The sequence below is a fragment of the Boleophthalmus pectinirostris genome, unplaced genomic scaffold (genome assembly GCF_026225935.1).
Source record: "Boleophthalmus pectinirostris isolate CB_2022bp ecotype Guang Dong unplaced genomic scaffold, ASM2622593v1 HiC_scaffold_22, whole genome shotgun sequence".
In the NCBI taxonomy this organism is placed as follows: domain Eukaryota; kingdom Metazoa; phylum Chordata; class Actinopteri; order Gobiiformes; family Gobiidae; genus Boleophthalmus; species Boleophthalmus pectinirostris.
In genome coordinates this window covers 20,830,832-20,842,735 of record NW_026571190.1, presented here as the reverse complement: position 1 = coordinate 20,842,735, position 11,904 = coordinate 20,830,832, and the positions used below count along the sequence as shown (strand labels likewise).

Sequence of the window (11,904 nt, the reverse complement as noted above, 5' to 3'; positions counted from 1 at the left end):
TACATTTTAAGCCTGCATAGTATGCTCTGCTTGCCATGATAGAGCTGTGTGCAAAAGTACTTTGTGAAAGCAGGGGCATATATAGATGGAGTATTTTGTAATGGACTGATTCTCTGTTAGCTAGCTATTGTTTCTTGGCAAACGCCTTATTGGTACTAATTCGAAACCTCAAATGTCTTTGTGGTGCAACAGTGGGTGGTAGAAGCTTCTATGATACATGCCTAAGCGTCACTCCACTATAGTGGTATTGTTCAAAGCTGTTCATAGACTTGAGAGACTGAAATCATATCATTAATTGGATGAAGCATTGTTAAGTCAGCCAATTTTACATTTTTGAAAAAAAGTAGCCAGTTGTTCTGCCTTTTTCATTACATTGCTTTGTATTGTAGTGTATTGCTTATTTTAACACACTATTGCCTGTTTTTGGTGGCTTCCTGTCATGTGATTTCCTGTCTTCTGTCAAACTAGCAGAAGTTCACCAGTGCAACATAAACTTAACTTATAAGAAACTACGACCTCTGAACAGTGAGAACTTAATGTTAGGTGATCATTTGAAGAGGTGATTTCTTCAGATATTGTGACTTTTCGATGCTTCTTCAGTGAAATCTCAAAAATGGATGAACCTAACAGTGTCAGCTTCATGCGGCTCCTCTCAGGTAAAGTGCAGTCTTTTTGTTTTACTGTGACTTTCTATTTGCATGATCAAGAAATAATCACAAAATAAAATCTAATATTAGAAATAATTTATATACAGTTGACAAAATTTCTATGCAAAACTCAAATTTTTCACAGATTCATATTTATTCTTATATATATTCAAATGTTGTCTCTCAGTAGCTAATCTTTATATCTTTTGAAACCTAAATGTTGTCCTCTCCTCAGATGAGAGCACCCAGTCCACCCTCTCCTCAGACTCTGAGTTATATCAAACCCAGATTTTGGACCTGCTTCCAAGTGCGCAGGTGGGATGTCCCAACCACAACAACCGCATTTACTTGAACAGTGGACCAGAGATGACCTCACAGCCAATCAGGAACATGCTGCTATGTCTCCAGGCCAAGAGAGATGTCCGGTGAGTAGAGATGAGACAATAAACAATAATATTGTTTATCGTGTTAAAAAAGAGTATAACTATTATATCAGCAGAATGTGCAGAAAAATGCTTAACCATTTAAAGTTCTCTGCTAGATCATTGTTGTTTTCAGTTATAACAAAGTACATTACTATAACAGTTGTCTGACAAACCATTCTGTCTGAAAGCTTTGTTTGGTAGTGCATCTTCAATGTAAAAAACAAAATAAAAAACTGTCCAATATCAATGTGCTCAATGCGATATAAATTCCAACACAGCAAACCCTTCAGTTAGATTTCATAATACTATCAGAGATTTATTTTTCACTATACTTTTCTGAAAGGGAAGTCACTAACAGCTGGCCTAAGGGTGACAAACACATATATAAAGAACCAAGGGAATAAAGTTTTGCTGATCGACATAACACAGATTAATTAATGAACTCATTAAATTTTCAGTGAGACAGGGAAAATTAAATATATTATACATTATAAATTTATAACAAATATTTGTGTTTTGTATGTTGTCACGTACAGGGACATGAGGAAGATGCAAAAGACCAGGATTGGTTTTTGGGAGTCCTGGAGGCGAAGTCAGAGCATAAACAGGAGGAGGGCCTGGGAGCAGATAGGAGAGGCTCTCAGAGGACTGGTGCCATGGCAACGCACATTACACACCATTGAAAGTATACAAAGATAAAAGTTACATGTAAATAGTGTATGCCGAACTTTAACTTATATTTTTGTAGGTCGCTTTGGTGTGGGCGTTAAAGCTTATTTTGTGTTCCTGAGATATCTGGTGTACCTGAACCTGCTGCTCTGCGCTCTGGTTGGGGGCCTCATCCTGGGACCAACTGCATTTTATGGGAATGGCAACAACAGTGGTCCGTCACCTGTACAAATGATACAATACACCAAACATTTACTTTTTGCAAATTTTTTACACTTTATGTATATTTTCAGATTTTTTCTTAAAGTTTGAGACCAATGATTCAGTGTTGGATTTCTTCTTGGGAACAGTAAGTGACTGGATGTCTTTATGGATATGAATCTGAACAGTAAATCTCTGTCTTTATGTATTAGGGATACTTGGACCGATCCCCTGTGTTCTATGGATTCTACTCTCGTGGGTTACTGGATTTTCCTTGTTTGAACACACCTCTGTTGTACCTCTACGCAGTTGTCTCCATTTACTTAATCAGTCTCATCCTGGTTGTGAGGAGGTCAGTCTCTGACTATCAAACGCTTCATTATTTAAAATGTGCTCCACCCTTCCCTTCCCTTGCTTATTGGTAGTTGTCTTTTCATCTAGGTTTAATTTTGCAACTTTTTTTTTAATTATCCTTTTGTTATAATAATTCCTGCATTTGTTGACAAGTGCTTTGTTTAAAGGTACACTATGTAACTTTTCTGCATGGTACGCCACTTGCTTGTCTCCATGGAGATACCATTGCTTTGCTTGGTATGTTCTACAGTACGACATTGAACATCTATCTTCATGGAGACAAGAAGGTGACACCAATAGAGTAAGTGACAGGTCAGATTTGTGGAGAGGCAATTCCACTCACAGTAAGAATTAAAAAATGCCATAGTGTGGAAAATTTTCCACAACATCTTTTCTGGTGAGCGGGACCCTCACCAGAAGTTACCTTTAAGATCACTTGAAGTATGTCTTTTAATTTTAAGCTCATTTTCCAGGACGGTTGTGGGCTACAAGTACACATCAATCCTGGGGAAACGCTTAAACACATTTGTGTCGTATAAAATCTTCTGTGGATGGGACCACACCATCCAGGACCCTGCTGCTGCTGTTCTTAAGCACAGTTTTATCAAGAATGACCTGAAGGTGAGGGTTAAACCTGTTTGAGCTTTTGATGACAGTAAATCCTTGTCTCTTTTCTTTCCTTGTGGAAAGAAAAAGTGGTATTTGGTATGTTATCTTTTGTTACTCATTCAGTCACGTAAAATTATTTAATGGTAGCTTTTCTAAAATATGAACATCACAGTAACAATAAGCATGATAAGCATGGTCCAAGGAAAGAAAATGACAGATGTGAGGTGGGAATACTGTTCTTCGTGATTCAATCCATTATTAACCTTTGCTGATGGAGGGTCCACCCCCTGCTTGTCTCCATGAAGGTGCTATTATCTTGCCCAAAACATTCCACACTAGGACATTAAACGTAGCTATTACTATGGAGACAAGCAGATGATGCTATCAATCCAAGTTACGGGTCAAATCTGTGGAGAGGCAACTCAACTCACAGTAGGAATGCATGTTTTTAAAGGTATTTTTTGAAAAATGAAAACACTGGTAGCACCCATAACTACAGTAAACCAAAAAAGTTAGATGATGCACTTTTAATTGCTAAAAGATTAAGGAGTCAATCACTTTTTTTTTGCTCTCAGCTGTTCCTTGATGAGCAGAGGTTTACTTTACGTGAGGCCCAGAGGACACATGGACAGTGGATCCGGCTTTACCTGCTACGCATCTTCCTCAACCTCATAGTACTCTTTCTTCTCAGTGGAGCATTCTTCCTCATTTACTTTGCAACACAAATGTCCCAATCTGAAAATCATAAGGTAACAAATATATATTTATTTATGTATTTCTTTGTTTGTTTATTTATTTATTTTACCTACAGAGAAGGCACTGGTTGGTCAGCCTGATTCTCCAGTTCTTACCTCCCATTACCATAACTACTGTCAACATGTTCCTTCCTCATATTTTCCGTAAGATCTCGGGCTTTGAAGACAACTCTTTCACTGCGCAGGTCAATGCCACACTTGTACGGTAAGACACAATACACATGACCTCCTCAGGCATAATTCAATCAATCAAATTTTCTAATCATTATACTGACTGTTGTTTTTGCAGGAGTATCATTCTGAAGCTTGGCTCTTTGGGCATGTATTTATTTTTCACCTTTACAGCCAATTATGATCAGGTAAGTATGTTTTCCAAAACTGAATTGGTTTCTAGTTTTGTTACATTTGAATCATACATTGTATTACTCTGTACCCTAGTGAACTCTGGATACCTCTGATGTTAAATCTGTTTTGGTTATGCTCACATGAATTGATGCAGTTGACTGTTCAGATCTAATTTAAACTGCAGAGTTTTCAGTACAGCATTAATACACCTTGTGGTTTACTATTCTCTTGGGTTCATACTATTCAGAGACATTTCTTAATGTTATAGATACTTGAATAGTCAATTATATTCTGGGGATGAATTGTGAAAGTGAATAGAAAAAAATATAATATAATATTCTGCTATTGTTTCAGTGTTGGGAGAACAATAATGGTAGAGAGATGTACAAACTCTGCATCTTCAACTTCCTCACCGCATTCTTGTTTGCCTTCTTCATAAATTATCCCAGGAAGTGAGTTTTCCTCCGTTCCATACCTTTATTAGTCATCATTTAAATGTCACTTTAAAGTTGCACATTGAAACTTTTGGTGGGGTGGTCCATCATCTGTTTGTCTCTATATATGATTGCTCTGCCCAGAATATTTTATAATATGGCATTAAACTATCTATCTCCATGGAGAGTAATAGGTGTTGGCACCAGGCCAAATTACAGGTCAGATCTCTATAGAGGCATACCCATTCCAAGTAAGAATCATGTTTTTGAGCTCAAAAACACTTGAACCTGAATAAAGGAAAGGTAAGTAGAATGCCAAACTTAAACATTTCACTGAAAGCAGCAATGACATATGACAAGCAGATGGCTGACCCATGAAATGTTGCATACTGCACCTTTAAGTGTAAATTATGTCTTGATCTTACAAAGGTTACTGCAGGAAAAGTTCCCATCTTCCCTTATGGCCCGTTTGTCTGGAAAACAGCAGTTCCTGATTCCCTTCTATGTTCTGGATCTAGTCTATGCCCAAACAGTGTCCTGGGTTGGGGTGTACTACTGCCCCCTATTGCCTCTCATCGGACTAGTCACACTCATAGCTACTTTCTACATCAAGAAGGTTAGTGCCAGCATTCACCTTACCTCTAACCTGCTGCTGGTTGATTTCTATTTTGGTGAACTTATTCACTTTGATCAGCTGTATTGTAACCATGGGCTTCAGAATGATGGGAAATAAGGATAGCTGTGATTTTAAAAAGAAAATATAATAAAATGCTTTGAATGGTGAAAAGTCCTCAAAATATCAGGAAGCTGAAACCCATGAATAGACTACTATTTTAACTTTCTTATGATGGTATGTTTGGGTTGGAGCATATAATACTGTAATGTAATATTAAAGCCTTTATACACTCCATCAGAAAAAAAGATGTTTTGGTGTAATGTTATAATGTAATGTAAAACTAGTTAGCCTGTAAACCAGGGGTGTCAAACATATGGCCCGGGGGCTGGATCCGGCCCTCCAAGACCTTTAATCTGGCCCTCAGCTGATTTTCTACTAAAATATTTTAATTATATTTTCTATTAAAATATTGGTAATTTTCTGCAGTGCTTAGCATAGCAGCATCTCCAGCGTCTCTGTGCGTGGATGCCTCCCACCAGAGCAGCACAAATGAAGACTTGCCTCTTTCCAAATGCTCTTAAAGGACAATTGTTTTGACTGTTGACCGTGACACCCTCATCAGAAAAATGTCAAAAAGAAGAGAAAAGTGGATGCCGAGTGCAGGATTTAAAAAAAAAAAAAAAAAGGTCTTATTCCTATTTGCATACAAGTTAATGTTAAAACATTGTGTTGAAATCGCTTTTTTTTTTTTTAGTTTCGGGTTGTTCATAATATTATAATATTTTGTAAAAGAGTTCATCAATTAAAGATTTGCGTTTCTCTGCACAAATATTTGAACTTATTGCTATTTTTGGGGGTATATATTCTAATATTTTTTTGTTCCAGCCCCTTTGGGATCAAAGTAGGTTGGATACGGCCTCCGGACCAAAATGAGTTTCACACCCCTGCTATAAACCTACCTAATTTGTCATATAGGCTCACATGTAATTGTTGTTATAAGCTGATGTTGATTTCCCAACTGGTGCCATCTTTGTTCCAGTTCACGTTGCTGCGGTGCTGTATAGCAGAGCAGAGGATGTTTCGGGGCTCCAGCTCCTCTGTTCTGTTTCACTTCATGTTGCTGCTCGGCCTGGCTATAGCAGGGGTCACCCTGTCCTCCAACTTCCTCAGGTAAAAGACAGCTTTAAGATTGGTAGATAGCTTTTAAGTGCATTTTCAGTGTATATAGGGTTACTATAATAATTACATGGAGTCTACTTCCAGATGATTTAACTGTAAAAGATAAAAGATTTTAATTATTACTGTAATGCTTAGCATCAAATATGTTTTGAACCAAGTTATGAATGTACTGGATTTAATATGGTCTAGGGATATATGTATTGGAAATATTTTATGACTTGAAAGGTATTTATTAAGTTTGTACTAATGAATGTTTATACACAGCAAATTCGAGTGTTAATTAAATTCGTATAGTGTTAATTTTAACACTTTTACCATGTCATATGGGGTCTACAATAAAATGAGTTAAAACTACACTTTCCAAACTGTAGAAGGCTCAACACTAGTAAAGTAATGTAACCATACTCGTCATAGATGAATCTGACACTGATTAAGATTTGTTTTTTTACACTAGTGTATAGTGAAAAACTAGTAACTCTATATTGCTATGTTTCACTTTATGAAGTAGAAATAGTGTAGAGTGTTCTTCATGTTATACTACTCAATAGTAACTGTTTCTTCACTAAATACAATGTAAATGCTGTGGTCATTCTAGTTCATAATCCCTTTTATGTAAAATAATGAAAACCACCACAAAATTCCATTTCAGCTTAACTTGTATTAAAACAATGCACATCATACAATCAACACAATTGAATTTAAGTTAGTCATATGACACAATACTATTTTTGCAAAATCCAACTGACAACAGGAATTCTCTGTGACCTCAACAGTTGGTCACAATGATTGTCATTTTTTTTTTTTTTTAAGTTGATTTTTCAGTGCAATCAGTGGTTGGATGAATCAAGATCTTGTTTTGAATGGAATTCAGGCAAGCTCATCTCCAAATCTCCAAATGAGAGGAGCATGTCTGACTGTTTGAAAACAAGATCTTCTCTCCATTATGTATACATAACAATGTTTACTATAGAGCCAGTCCTGCTAATTATGAAACATTAACACTGCAGAAACTTTTTACCTCAAGAGTCAGTCTTTCACTCTTGGAGTTTCTTTTGACACATCCAACGTCATTTTATGTCAACACCGTGACTCAACAACTACTTACTTTACTCTGCAGCATTGTTATAATTGAAATAACTCTTTACTATGTTGAAACATACCTGGATTTTCTTCACTTTACTCACAACAAGACTAACACCGTGAATTTAACACTTTTGAATTTGCTGTGTATGTTGTCAGTGAAGGTACTGAATTTTACTATTTACATTAGTTTACTTTGAAATGTATATTTTTCCATTTTGTATTAATGAACTTATATATGACTGAAGTGTATTTTTGTGTAACTGTCTCCTATTCGGACGCCAGGAAGAATAGCGTCAGCTTGTCTGCACTAATGAGGATCCTATCAGTAAACAATAAACTGTCTGCCATGTACACTCTTGATTATTGGGGCAATGTGTTGATATAGTTTTGGTGATTTATATCACTGAGGTTTTTTTGGTGACTTATTTTGATGGTGAGGTTACTAGGACAGATTGGCATACTTTCATTTTTTCAAACAGCTCCAGGGAAGTCGTGACCACAAAAGTTGCTTACCAACATCATTTTTGTGGGACTGGAGAGTTAATGAATAAGGGTCTACTGTAATGCTTTGAGATTATTGTCAGCAATAAAATCAAGTAATTAGCTATATGAGTTACATTTTTGTCTAAATTAATTCTTCTATCTCCCTGCAGGCCCTCACTAGTGCCCTTCTGTGGTCCATTTGGGAACGGTACCAGTGCGATAAATGTTATAAAGACATGTATGGAGACCCTCCCCAGTCCAGTCCAGACCACTGTGTACTTTCTCTCTTCTGAGACTTTTGCTGTGCCCCTGCTCATGGGACAAGTGTGAGTTTTGAATTGTACAATGTTTGCAATAAATATGCTGTCTTTAGGTTGCAATAGAAATGATAATTATTTTGTCTTTTTTTTCTTGTAGTATATTACTAACCTTTTATGTCTCATGGCGGAGAGCCAACAGTAAGACCATTGAGAGACTGAAACACATGCTGGTGATGGTAAGTTGTTCCTGATATACAAAAACTAGTGTCACAATGAGGAGATGATCTGTCTGTACATATTAGTGATACCTATTACATACTATAGTATTTAAACAGTGAATGTGTATTTCCTCTCACAGACCACTTCAGATAAGCATTTCCTGGTGAAAGAACATGCCACGATTCTGAGGCGCAAAAAGAGACACCCAGACTCTGCTCAGAGGAATAAAAGCAGGAGCCCATCCCAGGGGCCAGGTTCACTCCCTCCCACACAGGACAACCCAAAAGAAATATTATGAGTAGAGTTGATGTTTTTGCTTATATGAACACTTGCAATAAGCTGAATTTTGAAGTCAAATAAAGCATCAAAATTGCATCTGTAAATTGTAAATACATGTGTAAAAGTAGAATCCATTGTTAAAAAAATAAAAATAAAAACTGTGATTAATATCCAGGGTTCCCACTCTTTTTTGCTGGCAAAATTTGAAAACTTTTCCATGACTTTTTTATGACCTAAGGTGAATTTTCCATGACTTCACCACACCCTACATGTGTAGAATTTATCAGACTTTTAGGACTAAATATGAAACATTAACCCTTTCTACTTGCCTTATGATTCGGTATTATAGTTTTTTAGCATTCAAAATACTGTCAGTGCATTTATTGTTGACTCTTTTAAACAAAAGGTGCATACATTTGGAAATAATCATAATAGTCTAATTTTAACTTAACAGAACACTGTAGTGGCATGAAAGAGATACCATGACTTTCCAAAATGTTCATTGAATTTATAAAATTCCATGTCTTGCCAGGCCTGGAAAATTATATTTTCAATTTCCATGACTTTCCAGCATTTCCATGACCGTGGGAACCCTGAATATCATATGAGCACTTAGTCTTTCAGGATAATAAAGCATATATGCATTTTTATGTTAGAGAAAGGTGTAAACTAAAATGAATATAAGCAGCACAGCCAAAAGGGTGGTGAAGCTTAAACATTACGATTAAGTTTGCAAATGTCAGTTATCAGTTAAGGCTGGGCTGATGTAAACAAGGTTTTTATCTCAGAACAACACGTGCATGTCATGCCTTCCCTCACATGGACGAACTTCACACAGCCATGACTCAGACAAACCTAAGCACTTATGTTGAATCCAACGGCTACACTTCTGCTGCCAATTTGGGGTGAGTTTATTTTTAACTTTTATTTAAAATTTTCAACAGGGATGAAATTTTATTTTTTTAATTTATATTTATATATATATATATATATATATATATATATATATATATATATATTTTTTTTTTTCAGCTTTGGCCAACCTGATCATCATGATAAGTAAGTCAGAAATTAAACTGTTCAATTAAAAGTTTGATTATTTTGATTTAAAAAATTGAAACCATTATGTATGAAAGTGGTGTGTGTGTGTGTGTGTGTGTGTGTGCGTGTGTGTGTGTGTGTGTGTGTGTGTGTGTGTGATGGTGGTGGTTGGAGGGGCAGATGGTGCAGATTGGCAGCCTCGCTTCCGTCAGTCTGCCCCAGGACAGCTGTGGCTACAGTAGTAGCTTACCACCACTGAGTATGAAATGAATGAATAATAAACTGTATAGCGCGTTGCGTATCTTGAAAGGCCCTATATAAATGTTATTATTAATTAACTAATTAACTAAAACTAAAGATTTCAATTCCAGCCACAAGGGGTCAGAAAAGACAATATCAGGCCCTGTTATTTATTGATTGTTTTCCACTAAAGGTGTTCATAATGCCTCAATGAATATAGAGCCTTTACCACTGAACTAGCTCCAGATATACAACTGTCTGTATATTTATGCATTTACAGATGGGTCAGAGTCTCTCCACCCTGTCTTGAGTGGTCCTACTTTGGCATACCTCAGGACCAGAGCGGTTTTCAGGTGTGTGGTCTCAGGTGCTCCTCCTCCGGTCACATATGAACTGCTAAAAGACCAAAGCACCCCCATCAGCAGTGGGACAGATCTCCAGGGAGATCAGCCTGCATTATTCTTCCTGAAGGTTGACCTGGCGTCAGGAGGGTTGTACCACTGCAAGACAAAGGCTGACAACATAGAAGGAGTCAGTAACAGCATCAGACTAACTGTAGTCAGTAAGTGATCATTCTACAAAAAAGATTTAATGTATGCATTATTTCATAATAAAACAACATGTAAATAATTAATACAAAACAGAGAGGACCAGTGGGAATCTACAGTTGTATATCCTGGTAATCTGACAAAATGCAGTGATTTATTGTTAAACATGTGTCATGTAGGTATTGCCATTGGCTTATCGCAACAGAGAAATTATTTCGAATACTCAGTTACAGCTGTATAAAATATATACCTTCCAGGGAAGATCAATAACATCTCTATGGAGACATGCCGAAAAGTTACATCATGCACCTTTTATAGCACAGCAATTGAGTGACCCAAAAAGTGGACACAAGATCAACTGTAAAAAGAAAAGGTGAATTTATTTTACAAGTTGTGGTGGCCAAAATAATCAAAATTCAGTCAATCGGCTTGATTAGTAGGAGGTGAGGTGATTCTCAGGTCCCAGGAGACTCCACCCACAAATAGGGGAAAGGAGGGAGGGTAGCACAAGCCATGACAGCATCTATATAATGATTACAAACAAAAATGAACAAAGTTTTACTATTTTCTCTTCTAGCACAAACACATACTCACACATGTGCTGACTGTAAAGCATTAAGACACGGAATTATTAATACAGGGAGTATGACTCAGTCCCAAATCTAATTATAGTTTAATTCCCTGCTCCCCATCTTTTCCTCAGTTCCTCCATTAGAAACCAGAATAACTTCAGAGCCCTTCCCACCCATGGCCTATGAGGGGTCCCGTCTGGTCCTCTGCTGTAATGTGTCCCGTGGCTCTCACCTGTCGTACTCCTGGTTCTTCAACAGGAGGGAGGTGCTGCCCTCCTCCTCACCTCTGCTCCGCTCTCAGGGGAACAGTTTGGTGATAGACAGGGTCCAGCCTGAACATGAGGGGCCTTACTACTGTATGGCCTGGTCCACTGTGCAGGACATCAAGAGGTTCTCCAGCAGCAGAGAGGTACATCTCACTGTCAAAGGTAACATCTTAAATTGAACAAAATATGTAATTTTTGTTCTGGATTGTTAATTGCTCTGGCAATTTTTTTTTTTTTTTTTTTTTTTTTTTTTTTACTGTTCATTCTGATACCCGGGGATATGCCCCATTTGTCCCATGACTGATCTTTGTTAGCTGACAAAAGAACCAACCCAATTGAGCAAAGTTATTAAAACATGTTGGTAAAGATAATCACTGAAAGAGCTATTTAAATATATAAGTAAGTAAAAAGTTTCCACATATTTAAGATGTAATAAATACAATTCTTCCCATTGTCCCTCCAGTCTATGTGACCAAGCCTCAGCTCTCACTGGCCGTCTCCAAAGAGGCTGGTGGTGGTTTGGTGGGGAACATTAGCTGCAGTGTGTCCCGGGGCAGTCCTCCCATAAACTTTACTCTTCTCCTGGACGACAGAGCAGAGGGCACAGTCACCGGGTCTGGATCACTGTCCGTCTGGTTTTGTGTCTCCATGGTCCCTGGGCTGGAGATGGGCAGAGCGC

The 11,904-nt window shown here is 37.3% G+C and overlaps 2 protein-coding genes across 2 annotated transcripts in view; both read left to right on the top strand.

Moving 5' to 3' along the window:
* Nucleotides 1-237: 237 nt before the first annotated feature.
* tmc8 (transmembrane channel-like 8) lies at nucleotides 238-8,728 on the top strand. Its single transcript, XM_020930379.2, has 16 exons — nucleotides 238-656; nucleotides 883-1,072; nucleotides 1,609-1,757; nucleotides 1,821-1,955; nucleotides 2,035-2,090; nucleotides 2,155-2,294; nucleotides 2,770-2,917; nucleotides 3,481-3,654; nucleotides 3,717-3,865; nucleotides 3,950-4,019; nucleotides 4,360-4,457; nucleotides 4,869-5,055; nucleotides 6,095-6,225; nucleotides 7,971-8,126; nucleotides 8,218-8,296; nucleotides 8,419-8,728. Exons 1-16 carry the CDS (start codon nucleotides 614-616, stop codon nucleotides 8,575-8,577), a joined length of 2,064 nt encoding a protein of 687 aa, XP_020786038.1. The 5' UTR covers nucleotides 238-613; the 3' UTR covers nucleotides 8,578-8,728.
* A 77-nt stretch (nucleotides 8,729-8,805) lies between these two features.
* The window catches only part of LOC129410382 (Fc receptor-like protein 5), a 6,452-nt gene continuing 3,353 nt past the window's right edge, over nucleotides 8,806-11,904 (top strand). The window contains exons 1-5 of the mRNA XM_055158453.1: nucleotides 8,806-9,463; nucleotides 9,591-9,617; nucleotides 10,120-10,401; nucleotides 11,091-11,387; nucleotides 11,689-11,902. Of these exons, the coding sequence (XP_055014428.1) occupies nucleotides 9,424-9,463; nucleotides 9,591-9,617; nucleotides 10,120-10,401; nucleotides 11,091-11,387; nucleotides 11,689-11,902 (860 nt within the window). The 5' untranslated portion in view covers nucleotides 8,806-9,423. The remainder of the gene's footprint in view (nucleotides 9,464-9,590; nucleotides 9,618-10,119; nucleotides 10,402-11,090; nucleotides 11,388-11,688; nucleotides 11,903-11,904) is intronic.

What these genes read in the sequence shown, in the direction of transcription:
- tmc8 (XM_020930379.2), top strand. Translation starts at nt 614, where the DNA reads ATGGATGAACCTAACAGTGTCAGCTTCATGCGGCTCCTCTCAG. An exon ending in CTCATCCTGGTTGTGAGGAG is followed by an intron (nt 2,295 to 2,769) that starts GTCAGTCTCTGA and finishes CTCATTTTCCAG; the next exon opens with GACGGTTGTGGGCTACAAGT. An exon ending in CTACTTTCTACATCAAGAAG is followed by an intron (nt 5,056 to 6,094) that starts GTTAGTGCCAGC and finishes TCTTTGTTCCAG; the next exon opens with TTCACGTTGCTGCGGTGCTG.